Genomic DNA, 16,080 nt, shown 5'->3' on the forward strand with positions numbered 1-16,080 from the left:
TTCATTTATATTTTAATGAACTGCAGGCTTAAGAAAAAAAATCAAACTGTGAAAGATTAGTGTGATACCAGGAAACCTGCTTGCAAGAAGCCATTCTTTGTCCTTTGTGTGCAAAAAGGCAGGCTAAGGAAGTGTAGCAGAGGTCATCCTCTTGACTAAAACTTTGAAAGTTTACCACTTTGTGAACAGCAGTTCTGTTGTGGTCGAACCGTTAACTCTAAAATTTGTAGTAAAAGGTAAGACATTAGTGTTTTCATTCCTATTGCTTGTGGAAACGTTTACTTGGTATTTACAGATGTTCTTGTTGGTCTTGTTTCTCAGATTTCCAGTGCTAACTTTCTGGCTGCAACAGAACAGAGCATCTCTATCTGAAAGTGCCACAAACATTCTGTGTTTTATAAGTAGCATTTGGGAATAGTTTAATGGAAGGAGATGTCTCTTTATTTTCAGCTTTACTTAGGTTAGAAAACCTGATAATTCAGCAGTCTGGCTTGTGAACTATAAAGTTGATTGCCAGTAATCACTTTTTCATATTTTTGAACTGATGAATACTGAAGCCATGGGTGTTTACATAGCAGAATTATTGCAGATTTTGAACTGGGTTTTTTTTGTTGTTCTGTAAATAGCATCAACAACACAGCCAATTTTGATTTTACATTTGCTATGGAGGCACACAGCTCTGCTTGTCATTTTGTGTCTAAAAGCATGCAAATGGTATTTTTCCACCATTTCTTTTGGCGACTTTGATTTATGTGTTGCAAATACTGTTCAGTTTTAGTTTTCTGCGCTTGGAAAAGTATTTTGTTATATACACATTCATCATTCTTTTTTTATTACAGAATGCAGTCCAGCAAGCCAACCACTCGTGCAACTTCTAAAGGCAGCAGTCCGAGTTCAGTTTCTCCCAGAAGACAACAGAAATTATCAGCAAAAAAGAGATCTCCAAGTGATACAAAAATTAACAAATCTCCTCCGTCAACACAGTAAGTATGAAAGTTAAGGCCACTTTTATTATTTGTTTTGGAAGCAACTACATTTACATGTAAAATGCTAGTTCAAAATCTGAGCATCAGTCTTGCTTTGCTCTGTTCTTTTGTATTATATAAAAGCTTTCAAAGGATTTTCTTCTGTTTACGTTTTTTCTTCCTTTCTTTAACATTTGCAAGACTAGACTGTGTGTGTGTCCTTGAGAAGTTCTTAGTTTCTTTTCTGAAAATGCTGTTAAGCAGTATTTTAACTGAAGCTGTGGTTCTCTCCTGAAAGTAGGAGATGGGAAGAGCATCTGTAGTTCAGGTTAAAGCAACATGTATCATTATTCTAATGCTTGAAGATATTTCTAAGATCAGGTGATAAGAAAGGAGGACCTTTTGATTCCTTACATCAATGTACTTCCATTTTCTTCCTTCCTTGGTACACTTATTAATTTTTAAAGTTGAGATCACTATTTGAAATCCCAAGGGATCAACAAATGCAATGCTCAGTTGCTGTTTGTCTTGTAGTTTGTAGTCAAACAGGCTATACATCAAATACATTGTTGTGATCCATATTGGAGACAGCAGTGTTTTCAAACAATGTCTGGAACTGTGGCAGATGTGCATCATGCATTGATCAGCTGCCACAGCTCACCTGACATTAATTATTTAGCATTACTATAAATGGGCAAGAGTTTAAGCTGTACCCCTGAAAGAGAGTGGCCTTATATAGATGCTTAATTGGAGGTTAGGGCACATGATTTCTGCCCTTTATTCCCTCTTGTGCATGCAAGTCTTAGCTGCTTTTGCTCTTTTTCTGTCTTTGTGCGAGGGAGTAGCAGATAGAATATAGCTAACTGCACTGTTCTGATCCACAAACCATTCCAGAAGAGGGGAGATAGGAGTGCTCTAGCCCCATATTCTACATTTGAAGCACTCTCCAACATATAGAGATGGTATACAGTACCCCACTAAGACGTGATGGGAGTGTGCAAGGTCTCCCTAAGGTCTGTGCAGCTCTATGAAGATTTAACAGTAAGCTTTTAAATAATATATCCTCATAATTCATCAGACATGGGTACTTAAGTCTATCATCTAAACAGGATTGTGCCTGACCACCCTTCTTGTTTTCCAGCTGCTACCATTGTTAATATAACTTACAACTGTATGTATTTATTTCTTTATTTATTTTAGGCAAAAGGTGCAGTCTACGAAGCGTAAAAGAGAAGGCAGCCCAACAGCAGTACGAAGAAAAGGCCAGCAAAAAACAGAAGAGACACCAGCGAAGAAAGCAAAGCGATAATCTCTACCAGCTGGTACTGTTTGTGGAGGAGTCAAAAGGAGGAAAAAAAAAATCTGTGCTTCTATTTTTTTTTTTTTTTTTTAAAGCAAAGGGATTTGCACGTGCTTCTTTCAGAGCTCTAAGTTAATCAATGCAGTACTTTTAAGTTACATTTTAAACAGCTTTATAAACTATTGTTTATACAGAATATTATGTACATTTATTTCAGATGGAAAAATAAGTTTACTTTGTATCTGAATGAAAAACAAAGCAGTTATATATTTTATCACTGACTTGGAAAGTTGGGGATACCCAATGTGACATGCTAATGCAGATGCTTCCAACTCCTGAGACACCCCTGGCCTACTAATACACTTTGTACATAAACTTGTAAAAATAGGTTGTATTTTACTCTGTGTATGAATCTAATCAACAACGGACATCTTATTTATTATATGGAAAGCATTGGTCTGTAAACTTTAGTATATACTGTAGGCTTTTTTAATTATATATTTTACATTCTATGCAGATGTCAGTAGGAAACTTCACTCCCCCAGAGCTGTCTAAAATCTGAAGTTCTCTAAAATACACTCAGACAGTTGGTAAAACATTTTTTTCGCATGCATCGCAGTAGGTTTGCGTAGTGAAAGCAACTGGGCTCCTTTCTCTTCATGCGTGAGAAGCAAGAAATTTAAAGTATGATCTTAATAGATTATATTTTTCATTTGTGATTTTACTACCAACCTTGAGAAACAAATAGCATTAGGTGAGGTTTATTTGAGTCAGCCAACTCTAGCCTGAAATGGAGCAATTTTATTTTGCAACTAAACACCCGTTCTTTCAGAATTTGTCTTTTTCAACAAAGAGGGACCCACTGAAATGAAACATCACTTCTCCTAACTATAGAGCTTCAGCATTTTATGTTACATTTTATACACAGGTATTAAAAATTGAACCTGGTATTATTGCCAGAATCTTTTTTTAATGTATATTTACTCTGGTAAGAGCAAATGTTCAAGTGAAGTTGTATATAAAGTTCAACTTTTCTTATGATCAAATGTGTCTCTTGTAATGATGTGATGAGTTGCCAAACAATCTGAGATTATTTTAAGTGCATATTCTGTTCATATTCTGGTTTATAATTACAAAGGGTTCGGGGGGAGGTTGGAATTCTCCTTTTTTTCCCCCCCTCTCTTTTGTGGGATATTTTAGGGTTTTTTTTGTTTGTTTTTGTTTGTTTTTGAACTTGTTGTAAGGCAGGTGTTTCCATCAGATATTCTGCTTGGTTTCTTACTGAAACTTTTATATAAAAATTATAAAATGTTTGCCAAAAATCTGAGTTGCCATATTTTATTACCCTTTAAACATATTGCTGTGAAACTTGTTTTTACAGATATTCGTGGTTGGAGCCATTTCTGTAATTAATGCTGATTCTGATAAGTGTCTTCAATTATTCTACATACATTTATTTGTCAGGTCTATTAACAGCAGGAAAAAGACATAACAGTCCACCAAGCCTAGTGTGCTATGGAAGCAGATGAAAACAGAATTACAAGCTGAGCTTTTTGTGGCTTTTGTCTCTTCTGTCCTCCCCTTCTGGGACTTTCACACCTGTTATTTGTAGTCCTCTACATTTCTTCCAGTTTCCTTACATCTGGATTCAGTAGTGAGATTGCTCTGGCAGTTCCTAACAAAGTGCCCACCGCTCTGTATGTGACTGTCATTTCTTCTCTCTTCCTGCTGGTAATGCTGCTTCTGCCACAGTGCAGACCTTATGTGCTTTTTTCACAGGCAGATCTTTTCTCATTGCTTTTGGTGATCAGTTAAGCCCCTGCATAAGTGTCAGAGCCTCCTGACTGTCTTTTGCCTAATGATTAGAGAAACACAACCTTCAAGATCAGTGACGTCTGCGTGGTTCAGAAGTTGGGCTTGTAGCCTGACTTGAGCCTTGGTGTATGTAAAAAAGCAACTTTTACAGCACAGAAGGTTTGTAAAATCACTGTAAAATCATAGCAGATCCAACGAGAAGTTATTTTCTTTTTTTGTTACTTGGACATGGAGAAGGTAGTATCCACTGTGATGAACTGAGCTGCATTTGGAAAGAAGCATGGCTAAAGTGTTAGTTGCTAATGTGATTGTATTCAGTTGTGGAAGGCAAATCAGGTGCTGAGTGGAAAGTAGAGATGGCAAATGCATTCCTACCCTGTGTAACTTCTTGAGAATTTGAGAGTAGGGGGAGAAACTGCTTTGTGCTGTGAGAGAACAGTGTCCCTAAAGCGCTTCACAGTGCGGCTCCAACCTCTTTTGCCTTCTTTAGTGTGAGAACACAGCTGCCCTGAAACCCCAATAAATTTGTACAGTGCTTGGCTTCTTTTAGTGTTATAGGACCTGTTTTTTCTTCATTCTCCTGAAACTGTTTCATTTTGCTGGATGCTGTAACGCTGAATGAACCAGAGAGATCTTGGTGGAAGATGGAGTTCAGCCTCCTGCTGAGTTTTATGGAAGGAGAACTTGTGTCCTGCTCACCAGCTCTCAGCTGTCTGTAAGCCAGAGGACTTGGCAAGCTGTCAGGATCTCTTCTTATTTTCTGGCATGTGCTTCACTGTCTTCAACCTAAAGCTCTATGGGTTTACCCACTATATAGGTTTTAAATCACCTAAGTGGGTTGAGGGGAAATTGTTTTTTTAACTAACTAAAGGATCATCAGTAAAAGTTCGTTTGCAGTTGTCACTTTTTGATGAGGTCTGGCAGGCTTGTGGCTCTTGCAAATGATGAAATTTCCATTTAGAACCTGATCCAAAGTCAGTAGGTGCACTCAGCAGCTGAGGCAAGGCTTTTGCTGATGCTGGCAGCTCTATGAATGCCTCAGTTTTCTATTCCAACAGTGTCTCTAATAGCACATCTTCTTCTTAGGTGTTTTTTAAAGCTGTGACATAGATCCCAAATACACACGTCCACTGTTTCTTGCCTAAGTCTGCTTGATGCAAGTCCAGTACAGGTTTGAATGACAGTATTAAAAATAGTCAAATTCTGATTCCTCTGTCAAGTGCTGTAATGGGAAAAGAATTTTCTACCCCAGATTTCTGCCACTCCTTGCTTTTGGAAGAGGTGGTGGGACCTGTGTGATTCAGTCACTGCCCCAAAGCTGGGATGTGCTGAGTGACCTCTCTATTTCCTTCCAAAGCAGTGTTTGATTTCCTTGGAGCTGTACCTGTTTATATTGTAAAGAGTAAATTTAGCTGGTCCGTTTTAGCTCTCTTCCCATTAAAACCATTCCATGTGAAATGTTTTTAGTTCTAAGGTGTAATGTAGACATCCTAATGAAGTAAGCTGAGTGCACATTCCATAGTCTGTATACCTACTCGAAGCTCTTGATCTTGGAGATGCTTGATTATCAGTATTAGCACTCAGCCATTTCTCATGCCCGTTCAGAAGGCTCTTGTCTTTGTGACTTCAACAGCCCTCCTCTTGCCTGCAGCTGCATTTCAGAGGAAACTGTCCATGTCAGCTTTCTGCAGGTTTTGGCAACCTCTTAAAGATGCTGTGCTTGCTTCTTCCAATGGACTCCTTGTCCCAGCTGTGGAGATCACGCTCCATTACTTCCATCAGCTTTTCAAAAAATCTAGGCCTGCCTTAAACAGGTTGTTTTTCTACTAAAGCATGAAAGTTTAAACTCGAAGGAAATTCCATTTGTATTCTAGTCTTTATTTCTGGATTCTGGTATTTCACCAAATCTCCTCTAAAGGCTGTTTCTGACTTAAACCCTTTCTTCTAATCTCAGCTTTTTAGCTCTTACACTTCCTGGCTTCGTAGGGAAAAAAAATCTCCAAAAGTAAAGCAAAATAAAAGTAAACACAGTTGAGGGAGTTACTAGATAACTTTATTTAAAGCTGGGAACAAAACATTTGCCAAATAACTTGAGAAGAAGAATGTGGTTTGAAATGGACACAATGTAGAAGGGCAGGAAAAGGTCTCTGGAATCGAGTATGCAATTAATGAGCTGAGAGTGTGGCTTAATGGTTGGAGCAGCCAGTGCAAGGCACCTTTCAGCTTCTCTTGTGCCCCATGACCAGTGCCAGTGCTGGGTCGTACGCTCACAGCCTGCTTGGTCAGGAAGCCTGAAAAGTTCTAATGTTGTCACATCACTACACCAGCTGTTGACAAGGCTGTGTCATATGGCCAAGATGTAGAAATCAGCCTTCTGTTGTAGCATAGGTTGGGGTATGCTTTGGTTGGTCCTCCAGGTGCACCATTGGCTCTCACATGCGTAGCTCTGTGTCAAATAATTATAGGTTCGGAGAATCACAGAATAGCTTAGGTTGGAGGGGACCTTAAAGATCTCCTAGTTCTAATCCCCTGCTGTGGGCTGATTGTCACCCATCAGCTCAGGCTGCCCAGGGCCTGTCCAACCTGGTCTTGAACATCTCCAGGGATGGGGCATCCACAACTTCTCTGGGCTGCTATACTCTGAGTGCCACCACACTCTGAGTAGAAAATTGTAATTGGTGTGTAAATGCACAACGAGCTACGTTGTGGGTTGTATCCTTCCCTAGTGACAGTGCATTTGGGCTTCCTGTAAGAAGCACAGATTATCCAACGTTGTTAGGGATCCTTGTTATATACCACGTGTCAGGAAGAGGGCATACGATAGTTGAAAGCTGAAGACAATTTTCGAGTGGCTGTAATTTGCTGTGCTGATCTTAGCAGTGCAGGTCTTCCAGCAGGAATGACTTGCTGGGAAGAATTCTCCCTTAGTGGAATGCTTTAAATCAGATGCAGGAAAAGACTTTTTAGGGCTCTTTAGAAACTGATGCCCTGTTTCTAACTGTAGAAGATAGGCTTGTGCTCAAGACTGAAATCAGATATCTAGTGTCAAAACATCTGAATTTAAGCCAAATGGCTCCCTAAGTAAGGAATGCAAGCAAAGCATCACAGCTTTCTGTATTAGGAAGCACAGGTGCCTCAGGTGCAATCCCCAGTGTTGAGCAAGCTGTGCTGGAAGCTGCACCACTGACTTGAAGGAAACATCTGGGATTAGCTCCTCAGAAACAGGCATGTAGTGCTGGGAGGTGATCATAGAATCAAAAAATCATTAACATTGGAAATGATCACTCAGATCATGAAGTCCAAACATCAACCCACCACCACCATATCACTAAACCATGTCCCTCAGTGCCACATTTCCATATTTCTTGACCAGCTCCAGGGAAGGGGACTCTACCATCTGCCAGCACAGCCATGATACTCTACAGCTGCTTTGGTTTCACCAAGGATGGACCTTTGTTGGTCTTTTTTTCACAAATGCAAAGTAGGAAAGCTTCCTTTATGCTGCAGTGAGAGTGAGTTATTAAAAATAGATAGGCAGATAGATAGATAGATAGATTGATTGATTGATGTTCCTTCCTGACCATATTTTATCATGACATGTCATACACACATTTTCTGTTAACATTTCTTAAGATGGGTGACTATAAGGAATACGTGACAATATAGAGGAATACAGGAGAAACATGCTCACTGATCCATGGTATCCAGGCATCAATTCCAGTATATAAACTTAAGGATGTTAAAATCAAATAGTTTTTCCTGCTTCAGTGCCCAAAGCAAGCAGAGATCTGGCGTGTGCTTTCCCCTTCAGACACCGATAGCTTCACTCTGCTTTCTGTATAAACAAGGGCTAAGAACTGTGTAGTAATACACTGCTTACTTAACTCCATTCAGCCTAACTCTATTCAGGCTAAGCAAATAGGCAATATGAACTGCTTTAAAATAATAATAATAATAATAATAAGCTGATGGGAAAGCATCTTTCAACTAATCGTGAACTCAGTTTGCCACTTGGCCCTTACCTCAGCCTTCCTGCAGGCCTGGGGCTGTTCCCCACTCCCTTCTCCTCAGTTGGAGTTGATGAGACTCACAACATTCCTTCTCATCTGCAGTTCTCCCTCATCAAAAGTCATTCTCTGCTGTTGATGTCTCGCGTGACTTCTTGCTGCAGAAAAAGAAAATGAAAAAGAAAAGGAGAAACAGCAGGAAAGCTCACTTTTAGAAAGAAACATCAAGTTTTCTTCTGTTTTGAATGAAACATAAAAGACAATGCAAGTGTTCTGGATAGGGGAAAAACAAAAGTAGGGTTTTTTGTTTTTTTTTTTTTTTTTAATGAGGTCTGTGGTCGTTTTCTTCTGGATTTTTTTTTAACTTTTTTTTTAAAATAAAAGCTGTAGATTTCTGCCCCGCTACCAGGCTTTGCAGAGGCAAGGTGGTTTGCTTTAGTCTGGAGCTCACAGACCAAGCATCTTCATGAGGAGCCAAGAACACGGGACATGGTTTGGGGCAATATTGGTGACAGGCTGGACTAGATGATCTCGGAGGTCTTTTCCAACCTTTATGATCCTATGATTCTAAGAAAGGAAGAAGGCGGCCGTGCCACATCGCACGGCTGTGCTGTGACCCATCTCCGGCTTTGCTTTACTCCCACGAAGCGCTGCCCAGAACGCGGTGCAGCGCTCGGGGATTTCCGCCCCTCCGCAGCCTCCCGAGCCGCTCCGCACGCACCGCCAGGTGGCGCTGCGCTGCGGCGCCGGGCGGAAGCGGGTACCGCTGTCACCGCTGTCACCGCCCGGCGGGCCCCGAGGTGCCAAGGCACGGCAGCAGGCAGAGCTCCCGCGGAGCTGCAGGGACGGCTGTTTTCAACTCGGCGTCCGTGGACACGCTCCACAGCACGCCAGGTGTAGGTTCAAATCCTGCCGGTTTATGGCTGCAATGTCTGCGCAGTAAATTCCCATACATATAGGTGTGTGTACGTATGCGTGTATTCCATATGTAACACGGCTTTATGTTTACAGACACAACAAACTTTCCGAGCAACAGCACATTCAATGTATTCCTTCCAGCTGAAAGGACAAGAGGGAGTGGCTTCAGGGCCGCAAAGGGAGATTCGGGTTGGGTTTTAGGAACAACTTCTCAGAAGGAGTGCTGATGCATTGGCACAGGCTGCCCAGGTTGGTGCAGTCAGTGTGCCTGGAGGTGTTCAAGAGTTGTGGAGATGTGGCACTGAGGGACATGGGCAGTGGGCATGGTGGGGATGGGCTGCTGGCTGGACCAGGTGATTTTAGTGGGCTTTTCCAGTCTTCAGAATTCGGTGGAGTTGGATTTGGAGGTGTAACATCAGCTATCAACTTAAGTCACAGTTTCCTGCCCATACCTTCCCATCTCTCTCATTCTGTTCTCACTGTTCATCTGAGCTCTTCTTCTTTGCTCAGTGTACTTTTTTTTTTCCATATCCTATTTGTTAGCTAAATCCCAAAGTGTACCTGGCTAATAAGCTGTATAAGCTAGCTAACTAATAAACCATACAAGCATTACTCCTATGGCAGCAATACCCCCATAATCCACTCAGACTACATTCCACTCAACACCACAGAAATGCTCAGCAGGAGACAACAAGTTACCAGGAACCTCTGCACTTAGGTGAAACAGCACTAAGTAGCAAATGCAATGGGGAAATCTGAGAGCAGAGAATGCATGTGGCAAGGATGAGGCTGCAGATATCTCTCATTGACACGTTCAGAGCCTCTGCTCCCACGATGAGCACAGACACTGTGGGCAATGGCTGTGCTGCCCACAGACAGATCGTTTGCTAGTTTTCCATCAGCCAACTCCATTTGCATGGGAACTGATCACAACGGGGTCACTGATTTAATTGTGAGGTTTGTGAAAGTATTTGTATTGTCACTGGGCAAGCCAAGAGATTCTATGGTTTAATGCAAAAGCTGTGTTTGAATGAAATGTGCAGTCCCTGTGCATACAACATCACTGCCAGTGGAAACAGCACGCACAGCAGAGCGGCTGGGACTGCGTGACCCAGGCATTGCCTCCATGCACTCCATGGTTTAGGATTCTATTGGGCAAAAAGGATGTGAAACGAGGGAATCCCTGATCTTAAGTTCAAAAGGTTTTGAGTGATTGGCATTTTATAAAAACTTGTAATGTTTGAGCCCCAACCACTCTCAAATCTTAATGCTGATGGGTGATGTATAACAAAGAGAGAGGAAAAATGAATATGAAATGAGTGCTGACATCCTGAGCTGGAAGGGACCCACAAGGATCATCGAGTCCCACCCTCTGCTCCACACAAGTACACCCACGGATTTGCTGTCCATAAAGATGGACAAAAGTCCATAATTACATATAAATATGAGCAGTTCTGCACCATGGGAGGCAAGGGGCTGGCTTGGTGCTTAGAAACAACAGAGTACATTTATATGCCACCCCACTGATTTAACTGGTGAGTTGGTCCAAATTCTGTGTACAGTGAGATCAAGAGTTTAAAAAAAAAAAAAAGAAAAAAAAAAGAAAAGAAAGAAAAAGAAAGAAAAAAGAAAAGGAAAAAAAAGAAGAAAAAAGAGGAAGAAATGAGAGAAAGGAAAAGGAAGGAAGGAAGGAAGGAAGGAAGGAAGGAAGGAAGGAAGGAAAGAAGGAAGGAAGGAAGGAAGGAAGGAAGGAAGGAAGGAAGGAAGGAAGGAAGGAAGGAATATAAAAGTAGGAAATATTATTTTGTTGGAGATTGGCAGAGGAAACCTGCGGTGCTGTACCTGATAACACCAAATGAATCCATGCTATGGGTGTTTTTAAGACCCTAAAGCTTTTCACGCAGCAAATACCTTCAGTGTAATACAGTGAATATTCATTACAGTGCTCCAACAGGTAGTGTGCACACATTCAGGATAAATGGAGCAGAGATGTTCAGGTGACACATGTGCGACTTTAGTCCACTGTTCGATCTGTTTCTGCTTCCGTTCTTCTATCAGAGACTGCAAATGAATCCCACTTCTGAAAATTCCTGGAAACAGATGAGAAGCCGAACGCAGGAGTTACACATTGCGATATTTATTGCACGGGAAAACTCAAAAGCTTCAGTTACTGACTGCGAGACGCACCTGGCCGTTTGGATGTGTCGCTTTGCTTCTTATTAGCAAATCAATTGAATCCTGCCTCGGCCGTATTTCTGTCCTGCAGGGAAATAAATAGGTCGGAAGATGACAACATATAACGGCGCAGCAGTGGGAAAGCTGACATAAAAACAGGGACGGAGCGGAGGAGCGGACTGACGCGAGGCGCTGCTCTGCCCGGAGACGGGCCCGCTCCTCCCGGGCCGTGCGGTGCGAGAGCAGCCTGTGCTCACCGGGATCCCTCGGGGAGACCTACGCGGGGGTCGGAGCAGCGGGAGGAGCCGCGGATCGCTTCTCCCCGCGGCCCCGAGCGACGCCACGGCAGCACCGCGCCGCACACGGCGGGCAGCGCTCCGGCGGCTCTGCGCTTCGGCTGTAAACGTCCATAGGAATGTTGGTGCTCGGAGCTCCCGGCCCCAGGGACACGGCTTTTCCCCATATAAGGACTGTGAGCGGAGAAGGGCACTGCCGCCCGCTATTAAAGCCTTCCGAGCTCATTTGCTGAGGGTTTGTCACGTCGGTAGGATGAAAATCCCGGCTGCCGGCAGGACATCTGCGCGCTCCCCACGTTTGATAATTCGGTTCAAATCAAAAAATAAGGATTATTTTTTCATCTTAGGGAGAGATACGGGCGTGCATCCCTCTGCCGCCGGAACCCACGAGTTCGGAGCGGCGCAGGGACGGGGCTGCGGTGACCCGACGGGCTGCCAGCGCCGTGCGGCCGCGTCACCTCGTCTCGGAAATAGATGGGCGTCATTTAGGAAATAGAGACAAAAGCAGACGAGATTTTCCCGTAGAAGCAGCGAGCTGCACGGGGCACGCTGGCATTCGTTGGTGGCACAGCCCGGGTGCAGCCAGGAGGCGGTTCCCCCCGACCTGCAGCCGCTCCTCGGGGGGAGCTCCGTTCGTGCCGTTGCCGTTTCCCAGACTTCTCCGGCAGAGCCGGAGGAGGCTGCGGGGTTTGTGTCTCCGTGTTTGTCGGGAGAAGAAGCGGGGACATTGTAACGTGATGCTCTCCCCAAGTAGGATTCTGCTACTAGAGGGGAGATTGAAGATTGAATATAAGAAAAATGTTTGTTACGACAAGGCTGGTCAGGCACTGGAACAGGCTGCCTGAGGCAGTAGCTGCCCCATATCTCAAGGCAGTCAAGTTCAGGCTGGACGGGGCTGCGAGCACCTGGTGGAGCTGCAGGTGTCCCTGTTTGTTGCGGGGGAGTTGGACTAAATGGCCTTTCAGGGCCTCTTCCAACTCAAACGACTCTATAATTCTACGACACGTCCCTCTCTGTTCTGGTGCCTCAGCGCACGAGTTGCTGGCCACCTGAGAAATGTTCGGGATCATAGAAAGGAAAAATATAAAATAAAATAAAATAAAATAAAATAAAATAAAATAAAATAAAATAAAATAAAATAAAATAAAATAAAATAAAATATTTTTAAGCGAGGGGAAAAAAAAAAAGAAAAAAGGAAAAGGAAAAAAAAAAAAAAAGAAGGGGGGAAAAAAACGAAGCAAACGAACGCAGCCCCCGCTCCCCCGGCGTCCCGCAGCGGGCAGTGCGGCTGGGCCACCTCTAGGGGGGGCAGCCGCCCGCCGGCAACCCCGGGCCGGCCCCAGCCCCGGCTGCACGGGAGCGGCGCGGCAGGGGCTGCCCGCGGAGGGTCCGCGCGGAGGAACCGACACGGGATCCCCCTTAAAGCGACCCGGGCGGTGGGTTCGGCTGCGTCCCTCCACCCGCCGCCCATCTCCCGGCGCCGACGGCCCCGCCGCCAATCCCCGGCGCTTACCCCGCTCGTTTTCCCTCCGTGATGCTGATCTCGGGCCGATGGAGAAGAGATCGCCCTGGGTGGGAGAATAAAGATCGAAATGAAAAAAAAAAAAAAAAAAGAAAGAAAAGAAAGGAGTGTGGCTCCTCGGCCTCTCGCTCCTTGGGTGGGAATGGGGAGGCACAGCCCGGTGCCGCCCGGCCTCAGAGCCCCGCGACCCTCCGACACCGACAGCGCCCGCACAGCACCGCACAGCCCCGCGCGGCGCTCTACGCCTCGCACTCCCCTGCAGCTCTCACAAGCGGCTCCGTCGGGGCGGCGGCGGCGGGCTCGAGGGCACAGCGGGAGCTCCGTCAGACGGCCGACGCCGCCGGCTCCGCACCGCGTACCGGAGAGTCATTCTGCATTTTCTCCCTTTATTTTCGGACGGGAGCGCTGCTCGTCGTTTCCCGCCGCCCTCCGCGCGCCGACGCCGTCTCCGGGACCACGTGGGGCGGTGCACGGTACCCCCTCGCGCCGCGGTCGCGTTCCTGCTCGTTGCTTTCCGACTCGCCCTCGGCCCGGGACCGCCGTGCTCCGGGAAGGCCCCGCCGCGCCGCCCGCGCGGCCGCCCCGTCCCGCTCCGCCCCGCCGGGTCGGAAGGGGTTAATGTTCCGCGCGCCCCGCCGCGCGCCCCGCGGAGCGGCATCGCCCCGCGGTGGGGAGCCAATCGGAGCGCGCCCCGCGCGCCCGCCGCCCAATGGGGAGGCGCGGGGCCGGCGCTGTCACGCGGCGGTGAGGGATGACAGCGCCGCCGGGAGAAAAAGCGGAGGGCGGGCGCGGGGCGGGACAGAGCGGGGCGGAGGCAGCGCCCGCGCCGCCAGGGACTCGCGGCGGCGCCCGGTGGAGCGCGGCCCGGCCCCGGCCCTATGGGCGGGCGGGCCGGCGGCGCACACAGCCTGCCCCCGCTGGCGCCCGCCCTCCCGGCGGCACACAAGGGCCCGGCAGCGGCGGCTGCGGCGCGGCCGCGGCCGGAGGCGGCGATGCGGGCGCCCAGCTGAAGTTGCGGCGCCGTCGCTGCTCTCCGCCCGGGGCCGCCGGGCCATGGCCGTCCGCGGCGGCGGCGGCACCGCCCTGACGCCTTTCTCCATCCAGGCCATCCTCAACAAGAAGGAGGAGCGCGCCCGCGGCTGGCGGCTGTGCGCTGCCCGCGCCGAGGCCCCGCCGCCGCCCGCCCCGCGCCCGCCGCCCGCCTGGGACTCGGACTCTGCGCTGAGCGAGGAGCCCGAGAGCGAGCGGCGCTCCGAGGAGGAGAGCGCCGGGGGCAGCGCCCGCCCCAACGAGGCGGCGGGCAAGGGGCGGCCAGCGGCGGAGGCGCGGTCCTCGGAGGCGGCGGCGGAGCGGGACCGGGACCGGGACGGAGCGCGCAGCGACAGCGAAGCGTCGGCCGCCGCCTCAGGTATAGCGGCGGGACGAGGGGGGGGGCGGCGGGGCGGAGAGCAAGGAGGGCGGGGGGGTGATGGACGCGGGATGTCCCGGTGTCCGCGGGCCGTGACGGCGCGCTCTGCCCTGCCCGCAGGTCGCGGCCCGGCCGACGAGGAGGAGGCGGCGGGCGGGAGGCTGCTGGCGGCCGAGGAAGAGGCGGCGGCGCCGAAGCCGCGCAAGAAGCGCTCCCGCGCCGCATTCTCCCACGCGCAGGTGTTCGAGCTGGAGCGGCGCTTCAACCACCAGCGCTACCTGTCGGGGCCCGAGCGCGCCGACTTGGCCGCCTCCCTCAAACTGACCGAGACGCAGGTGAAGATCTGGTTCCAGAACCGCCGCTACAAAACCAAACGGCGGCAGATGGCGGCCGACCTGCTGGCCGCCGCCCCCGCTGCCAAGAAGGTGGCCGTCAAGGTGCTGGTGCGAGACGACCAGAGACAGTACCAGCCCGGCGAGGTGCTGCGGCCGCCCTCGCTGCTCGCCCTGCAGCCCTCCTACTACTACCCCTACTACTGCCTGCCCGGCTGGGCCCTGTCCTGCGCCGCGGCCGCCGGCACGCAGTGAGCGCCCCGACGGCACCGTCCCGACGGCAGCGCCGCGGCGCCCCGGACAGTATTTATTGCTATTTTATTGTTATTTTTATTATTAATATTATTCGGACGGTCGCTCAGCCTCTCCCCATCCGCCCCGGCGGCCGAGGACTCGCGGCCGAGCACCGCTGTTCCGTGGGATCCACGCTGCGGTGCGATGGCTGCGGACTGTTGGTTGGTTTGTTTGCTCCGTCCCGCGTCGGATTGACGGAGACTGACGTGGGAGAAACAAAGAGAGAGGGGGAAAAAAAAAACAACACCCGAAGCGCCGCGGAACTGAGCGCAGCTCCGAGGAGATGAGAACGGATCCAGGGGGGCTCTGAGAGTGCCACGAGTGGGGCTGAATGTACGGAGCCTCTCCCGCCCCCGCCCGTATCGGCGCACTGCGAAGGATAGCCGTGTCCCCAAGGGTGAGACCCGCCCCAACGCTCCAGGCTTCTTCTTCTTCTTCTTCTTCTTCTTTTTTTTTTTTTTTCCTGAGATCTTTCCGTGTTCGGGGAGGGAGGATTCTGGATTTTTCGCACTTTCCGGTTGTATTAAAGTTGTTGTTGTTATTATTTTTTATATTCAATGTGAATATTTCTAGGCAGGCTTAAAAAAAAAAGAAAAGAAAAGAAAAGAAAAAAATCGATGTAACGGAAAATGTTAATGCCATCAGTGCCTTTTGAGCAGTCGTTCTGCAGCCCTCCTCAGAAGTGTAATTACGGTCTCTTTCCCTCGAGGTAACCCATCGCTTTGTTTCTTTCTTTTTCTCCCTTTAATGGCACTGTGCACTCAACGACGTTATCGACTCCAAATGAATTGTGAATGTGTGTAAGCAGCCCGCTGTACTTTTTTTTTTTTTTTTTTTTTTTTTTTTTAATTTATAAATGTTACGTTACCACCTCGCTGTGCCGCGTGTGTCGTTCCTCGGCCACTCGCGGGGGGACGCGGAGTTCCGGGGCCGCTTCCGGGGACAGCGGTTGGGAGCCGCGGACAAGAGGAGGATGCGTCCCGGGGGGCGCGGGGAGCACGGAATCCGTCGTTCTGGCAGAGCCGGGACGGGACGAGCAGCTCGGCAG

At 48.2% G+C, this 16,080-nt stretch overlaps 3 protein-coding genes across 7 annotated transcripts in view; 2 read left to right on the forward strand and 1 right to left on the reverse strand.

The window, feature by feature from the left end:
• BOD1L1 (biorientation of chromosomes in cell division 1 like 1) overlaps positions 1 to 3,587 on the forward strand; it is a 35,308-nt gene extending 31,721 nt beyond the window's left edge. The window contains exons 24-25 of one of the 2 annotated variants that reach the window (XM_085223459.1): positions 840 to 983; positions 2,166 to 3,587. In XM_085223459.1, the coding sequence (XP_085079585.1) occupies positions 840 to 983; positions 2,166 to 2,274 (253 nt within the window). In that variant the 3' untranslated portion in view covers positions 2,275 to 3,587. Of the gene's footprint in view, positions 1 to 839; positions 984 to 2,165 lie in introns of those variants that run through there. The other variant, XR_014883217.1, reaches the window with a different exon arrangement.
• A 2,531-nt stretch (positions 3,588 to 6,118) lies between these two features.
• On the reverse strand, positions 6,119 to 13,735 carry LOC104910839 (uncharacterized). Of its 4 annotated transcripts, none has more exons than XR_014883220.1 (6): positions 13,358 to 13,735; positions 12,990 to 13,044; positions 11,193 to 11,265; positions 10,917 to 11,095; positions 8,103 to 8,245; positions 6,119 to 6,526 (listed from the first exon to the last, which is right to left on the reverse strand). XR_014883220.1 is itself a non-coding variant. In XM_085223461.1 (4 exons), the coding sequence occupies exons 1-3, from the start codon at positions 13,654 to 13,656 to the stop codon at positions 11,233 to 11,235; spliced, it is 477 nt and encodes a 158-aa protein (XP_085079587.1). In that variant the 5' UTR covers positions 13,657 to 13,728; the 3' UTR covers positions 10,688 to 11,095; positions 11,193 to 11,232. The 4 variants fall into 4 exon arrangements, 1 of the variants encoding a protein (XP_085079587.1); XR_014883218.1 differs by having other exon boundaries at positions 13,268 to 13,728; XR_014883219.1 differs by having other exon boundaries at positions 6,119 to 7,015; positions 13,268 to 13,728.
• Positions 13,736 to 13,761: 26 nt separating this feature from the next.
• Positions 13,762 to 15,870, forward strand: NKX3-2 (NK3 homeobox 2). Its single transcript, XM_085223460.1, has 2 exons — positions 13,762 to 14,406; positions 14,527 to 15,870. Exons 1-2 carry the CDS (start codon positions 14,052 to 14,054, stop codon positions 14,991 to 14,993), a joined length of 822 nt encoding a protein of 273 aa, XP_085079586.1. The 5' UTR covers positions 13,762 to 14,051; the 3' UTR covers positions 14,994 to 15,870.
• The last annotated feature ends 210 nt before the right edge of the window (positions 15,871 to 16,080 follow it).

This window comes from Meleagris gallopavo, chromosome 4, assembly GCF_905368555.1.
Source record: "Meleagris gallopavo chromosome 4, MGAL_WU_HG_1.1, whole genome shotgun sequence".
NCBI classification, from domain to species: Eukaryota; Metazoa; Chordata; class Aves; order Galliformes; family Phasianidae; genus Meleagris; species Meleagris gallopavo.

Bases quoted from the DNA above. Each gene is read 5' to 3' on its own strand.
- NKX3-2 (XM_085223460.1), top strand. From the start codon at position 14,052: ATGGCCGTCCGCGGCGGCGGCGGCACCGCCCTGACGCCTTTCTCCATC. The intron at 14,407-14,526 runs GTATAGCGGCGG...CCCTGCCCGCAG, and splicing joins AGCGTCGGCCGCCGCCTCAG to GTCGCGGCCCGGCCGACGAG.
- LOC104910839 (XM_085223461.1), bottom strand. From the start codon at position 13,656: ATGCCGCTCCGCGGGGCGCGCGGCGGGGCGCGCGGAACATTAACCCCT. The intron at 13,045-13,267 runs GTGAGAGCTGCA...TCTCCCACCCAG, and splicing joins CCGCCCCGACGGAGCCGCTT to GGCGATCTCTTCTCCATCGG. The intron at 11,266-12,989 runs GTAAGCGCCGGG...ATTTCCCTGCAG, and splicing joins ACGGAGGGAAAACGAGCGGG to GACAGAAATACGGCCGAGGC.